The sequence below is a fragment of the Poecilia latipinna genome, unplaced genomic scaffold (genome assembly GCF_001443285.1).
Source record: "Poecilia latipinna isolate Pla-1442-1.1 unplaced genomic scaffold, P_latipinna-1.0 Scaffold1688, whole genome shotgun sequence".
NCBI lineage: Eukaryota > Metazoa > Chordata > Actinopteri > Cyprinodontiformes > Poeciliidae > Poecilia > Poecilia latipinna.
The window spans coordinates 62,681-68,512 of record NW_015114304.1 but is presented as its reverse complement, the minus strand read 5'-3'; the positions used below and the strand labels follow the sequence as shown (position 1 = coordinate 68,512).

The window sequence follows — 5,832 nt, the reverse complement described above, 5'->3', positions numbered from 1 at the left end:
AATGTACTAACTGTAAAATAAATCATTTATTCTTAGACAACTGAGGTGATGAGGGATCTCTGTTTCACTTAAATAGGATGTTTGCAAAATAAAAATGTATCTTGTTCAATACATTTTAGGGTTAAAATAAAGAAAAGGAGCTAACAGTTGCGAAAAGATAGAATTTCTTGAAGAACTTCCTCCTTAGTTCCTTATTTTAGTAGGATGGATAGAACAGTCATTAAAATAAACTTTTACACAAATTATTGTATTTGTGACCATCATTTCATGCCAATAATATACAGTATAAATGAAAGCTTTTCTCAGTTGATCTTTGGTTCCCGTCTCCACCTGCTGGAGGAAAACCAAACAGTAACCCTGCAGAAACATAAAGCACTTCAAAGCTTCCAGCCTCCATGATCTCTTAGTCCTTCAAGTTAAGGAAATGAAATGGCTCCTTGGAAAATTGATGAGTAGTCCATGTCCACATGAGGCACCAGCATGATGTTCTGCTCCAGTCAGCAGAAGATGAGCGTCTTCCCTCATTTACACTATAAAAGAACCCTAAAGAAGTCGGGAGTCTCCTGTAAATGGTGCTTTGCATCAACCTGAGGGTTAGGGTCAGCTCATCAGGTCTTCTCGCTTCAGGAACCGCACAGCGTCAGTGTGGCCTTCCTCACATATGGCATGCATGGTCCTGAGGGACGGAGGGAACAAAGCCTGGTTCAGACGTTTGACGTTCTCCATGGAAAACTGTGGAAAGCAAGCAACAGATTGCATTTGGAGCAGTGAATATGTGAATTTGGCATTCACATATGCATTCAAACCGCACCAGAGTTCACTTCAACCACACCAACACTAAGGTTTGTTGTCGGACCAGAATTCGTGTTTTTGGTCAGTTTCTCATTCACACCTCCCCAAACAAACAAAATTTTCTAGACAAATGAACCAGAGTTCCATTAAAGCGGACTAAACAAGGCTGGTGGGAATGCAACTTTAGTCCACAAAACATAAAAAAAAAACCATCAGTGCACACACTCAGCTTTAGAAAGACCATTAACCTTGTCACAGAAGCAGGCATAGAACCTACATATAAAATAACTTGAATTATATTAAATAAAAAAATCATTACAAACTAACAAGAGTGATATACATTCAATGTGGAAAGTTCTAACAACTTACTCAGGATTGTACTTAGCAACTTTAAGAGTTGTCCTTTACAACCGAATACAGTCTGAATTCTAATGTTAATATTCCAGATTTTTTTCAGCTCTTATGTTTGCTTTAAAATATAAAATAAAAATATTCACTGTGAATTTAGAAGGGAGGCTTCACACCTGAATGAAACCAGAAGGAGAGAAGGATGAGGAAGGAAAGATTCAACAAGAAAAAGACTGGAAGGGAGGGAAGAAAAAGAAGGAGACAAGAACAAAACAAAGGAAGAACATAGGGACTTTTTCAATATTTATGGAAAATATTGAAATGTTACAGGTCAAATGTTTTGAGTTAGTTTCTGGAAATTATCTCAAATTAGAACATTAACTACATGTTTTAAGATATTCATCTTTACCAGTAATAATACAACTTGTGAATCACTCTTCTCTTCTGGAGTTTTTTTTTGCAGGATATGTTCTGTCAATGCTGGTTCTAGCAAACAATCTCAGTGTTTGATTCTTCATAAGGCAGTCAAGAAATTTGTTGATTACTATCACATACCTAAAAATAGTCCTGAAAGTGTCAAAAATTGTATTTTTGACATGCTATTTTATGCTAAAATGTTTCATTGTCTGTCAAATTTTACATCAAAAACTAACTTTTTGGTTGACTATAGCAAATTTTAAATCTTCATTAATTAATCTGGTAACACTTTATTTGAAGGGGGTGAATAAGACTGTCATAACACTGTCATAAACATGACATAACACCTGTCATGAACATGAATAAGCCTTCATGAATATTCATGACTGTTGTCATAAAGTGTCATTCGGTAAATTATGACACTTTTAATACAAAGTTGACATTATTCAAAATGTCTTTGTTATGACAACTTAACATTAACCAGGAAATCATTACTGTTTAAACTTTATGTTTAATAACATAAAGATACCTAATTTTTAAAGTGCAATCAGTAATACTTTTATAACAAATTTATATCAGTAATGATATAATGATTTATTATAAAAAATTAACTTTTTTATAATTGAAAAAAGTTAATTATATTTAGTCATATTTAGAAAGTAAATTAACCAAACTTCCACAAAATATACATAACGTTTTACATTTAAGATAAAAAAAACACCTTTGTCTACCAATATGTTTAACCCAAACTCCTTAAGTCTTCATGTCAAATGCTTTCAATCCTGACACTTTCTGCCTGGAAATGTTAGCTTAAACAGGAAGGCATCCCACATCAGTGTTTGATTAGCAATTTTTCATCACTGCAAAGAAATAATGACATTTAAAAACACTTTATGCCAAGTATAGATATTGTTAATGCTATTTACTCACCATAATTTTCATGTTGGCAAGGCCGAGCTGAGTGTTGAACCGCCCCCTGTGGACAGGACACACATCCTGCAGTCCAGCAAAGGGAGACACAGTGATGGTTCTCCCCACAGGCAGGATGGGCAGGCTGTCCGTAAACCCTCCATCAATCCATTTCTAATAAAAGTCAGCAAGTGTCTCAGAATAAAAACCACAGCCAGATTTTAGACAGTATTACAGACAGAAACGGAGCTACCTGCCCGCTGAACTCCACCGGTCTGAGCCCGACATAGAGAGGCACAAAGCTGCTGGCAAGCAAAGCCTGCAGACATTAATACACAAGAAAGCAAATAATTTTCCTGTAACCTAAACAGACAATGAGCTATGGAAGAGTGTGTGTGTGCGTGTGTGAGGTGGACACTGACCATTATGAGCTCATCCCTGGAGGGAAACCTGGAAACGATGTGGTTCTTCCCACTCCTGCAGTGAGTTATAGAGACATAAAGTCGTTCGCTGGCCAGACTGTGAGCATCACTGGGCAGAATCTCCTCTAGTGCTTCCCTGCAGACACACATTGGTCAGAAGATGTCAACGAGACATCACACACAAACACTAAGGTAGTTCATAATCTATCACATTTTTCTGTACTTTCTGGGTTATGACTTAAGGTCTCCCATTTCAGCAGGGCATCTTCTTGCATGCCATACTTGTTTCAGATTTTTATTAGAGATGCACAAATCCAGTGTTAATATCAGTATCATCCAGATATTGGAAAAAAAAAGTCAATATCGTGACAATGTGCCCAATCCAAGAGGACAGATCTAGTCAGTCTAATTCTATGCTCCGTTATTTTATATTGTATTGAGAACTCCTAAATATGACCTAGAAAATAGATTATATTTTAATCTATTTTGTTTCTACATGTTTGTTAGCTTGTGAAGCTATTGGTGTATTTCAGCATGCTGCACTGGTGCTGACTTATCAGTACATTTATGTATGTGTTTAACAAAAGAAACATTTAAGTCAATTGTTTTTCTTTATCAGATCAGAATCGGTCCATACTAAACTTCAAATATGAGTCAGAAGTGAAAAACGTGGATCGTGTATTCTTAATTTGATTCATACATGTGTGATTTTGTAACAGGCAAAATAAGAACACACATAGCTAACTACAGGCCAGTTACTTTAAGAATGCAGCTGCCATTTAGCATTTAACTTTAGCATTTACCGTAGAATGAGCATGAAGTTGAATCCTGGTGTGATGGCTCCAAACCTCTGTTGTCTCACACTTTCAGCAAACTTGTAGGTGAACTCTGTGCAGTGCTGAAGGAAGGAAACAGACATATCATGCTGAAATTGTCTGACATCAATCATACATTTATATCCTCTGTCTGTACCCATCCAACCTCCAGCTTATCTGGAGCTGTGATGAGGACAGCAGCCACCAGCGCGCCGCCTGACGCTCCTGCACAGGCCCTCAGGGAGCCCAGCAGCTTGTCTCCATGACGAAGAAAGGCCCCAACAGCACCCAGGTGGTAGATCCCCATAAAACCACAGGCAGCAAAGGACAGGTTCAGAATGGTCATTGTTACGCCTGCAGAAACAAATCAATATGACAACTTCAAGAAAAACCAGCTGCTCTAAAAGAGGTGTAAGCCTTCACCTCTGAAGGAACTGACAGAACAGTTTTCTGAGATGGTCAGGTGCAAGAAACGGAAAAAGACAAACTTGAACTTGTGCAATTAATCTGTTAAAAAATCCCTGAAGTTGTTGGTTGTTTGATCATTCCAACAGCTCCATGTTTCAAACAGATCACTAAAATCCCAAAATGAAAGCAGATGACTGGATGTATCAATCTGATTTGTTTGATCGTTTCTCACCAGTTGATTTTTAAAGGGCTGGATAAACGTTTCCACAGAAATCACAGCATACAACCCAGGTGATGGAATGAAAAATATCTCATCACACTCAGTTCCATTCACATGACATCATAACCACTCAGCTCTTTCTCCTCTGGAAAACACTGAAACTTTTGAAAAATGTGGATTACTGAAACGCTCTTCCTTATTACACCACTTAGCCTGGCTGCTGGGTCCAAGGCTAGCCTGACCGTCCTGCAGAAGGGACACATTAATGAGACAAACACCAGGGGGCTCTGTAACAAAACAAGTCCAACATCCCCAGAGAGCCTCTGGTCATCTGGCTGCCTTTAAACTTTAAGAGGCAATTATGCTAAGTGGAGTCACAGAGGCGATAACCTGAGGCTGCTGACTGACTGTGAGCATGAAAGATACGGTCAACAGCCATTATTTTTTATTAGAGCTCCCCACACACAGGTGGCAACGGGCCAGACACTGATGCTCCACAGCTCAGAACACTTTGAACAGTGTCCGCTGAGAAAAAGAGTAAAAATATTTAATTTCTGTTTCAACCTGCTTTCAGGATGGGCTCTATTCTGCTTTCACAGAAGGAAAGGCTAATTGTTGAGGTCAGGGAACATTTTGAGCAAAGTAGCATAAAAGAAGAATTATGTCTCTAGGGACGATCTGCTCAGGAGATGATGCTCTACTAGAGATTTAATGTTAGGAAACATTTTAACCTGCCTCAGTATTTCTGATGTATAGTTATAACCACATGTTTAAAAGGACAGACAGATAATTAATAACTCATTTAATTGTGTTAACCTGAAACTAATTTAATATCAATCCTGCAGTAAAGCCATCACATGGAGAACCACTGTATGTGACATGAAATGACAAATGTATGAACAAGTCAGTAGAGCAGAAACTGAGAAAAAAGATAAAAAGCACCAATTTCTGAGAAAAGTGTGTTGTTGTTTTTTCCCCCAAATATACTTACTGAATTCATGAAGGAATCACTCCATGCTTTAAATATCAGTTTCAGATATTTAAAATAATAAACTTTGTGACTAAAGTCAGCTTGTTTACAGAGTAAATCTGAGGCATTTCATAAAGTGCGTGTGTGTGTGCGTGTGTGTGTGTTGAGTGGGAGGGAACTCAAAGCTGATTATCATACTGGGCTTTACTGGATATTCACACACTTTTTCAAATAAGTTGCACATTGGAAGTAAACAGATGGCTTATTAATAATAAAGAGTGTGATATGATGGTGATGAGACAGTGAGCGCCACGCCCACACCTACTAACTGCACCAATAACACTTAAAATGAAATGATTATTTATGTCAGGCTTCCTTTGGGCTGAAAGAAAACATTGTTGAACATGTTACATTCATTGTTTTTTTCCTCTTATTTGAGGGAATATCATGCTGTTCTCAGGACAGCTGAGAAACCTTCCAGTGTGTTCCATGGAGAATTCTCCCACAAGAGTTCAGGGTTCTTACATGACT

At 37.9% G+C, this 5,832-nt stretch overlaps 1 protein-coding gene across 4 annotated transcripts in view; it reads right to left on the bottom strand.

The window, feature by feature from the left end:
• pnpla4 (patatin-like phospholipase domain containing 4) overlaps positions 1 to 5,832 on the bottom strand; it is a 10,290-nt gene continuing 4,458 nt past the window's right edge. The window contains exons 1-7 of one of the 4 annotated variants that reach the window (XM_015060127.1): positions 4,344 to 5,826; positions 3,870 to 4,057; positions 3,692 to 3,786; positions 2,889 to 3,024; positions 2,720 to 2,785; positions 2,488 to 2,640; positions 1 to 732 (exon numbers count right to left, since the gene is read on the bottom strand). In XM_015060127.1, coding sequence (XP_014915613.1) covers positions 601 to 732; positions 2,488 to 2,640; positions 2,720 to 2,785; positions 2,889 to 3,024; positions 3,692 to 3,786; positions 3,870 to 4,049 — 762 coding nt within the window. In that variant the 5' untranslated portion in view covers positions 4,050 to 4,057; positions 4,344 to 5,826 and the 3' untranslated portion in view covers positions 1 to 600. Of the gene's footprint in view, positions 733 to 2,219; positions 2,367 to 2,487; positions 2,641 to 2,719; positions 2,786 to 2,888; positions 3,025 to 3,691; positions 3,787 to 3,869; positions 4,058 to 4,343; positions 5,827 to 5,832 lie in introns of those variants that run through there. The other 3 variants (XM_015060129.1, XM_015060126.1, XM_015060128.1) reach the window with 3 other exon arrangements.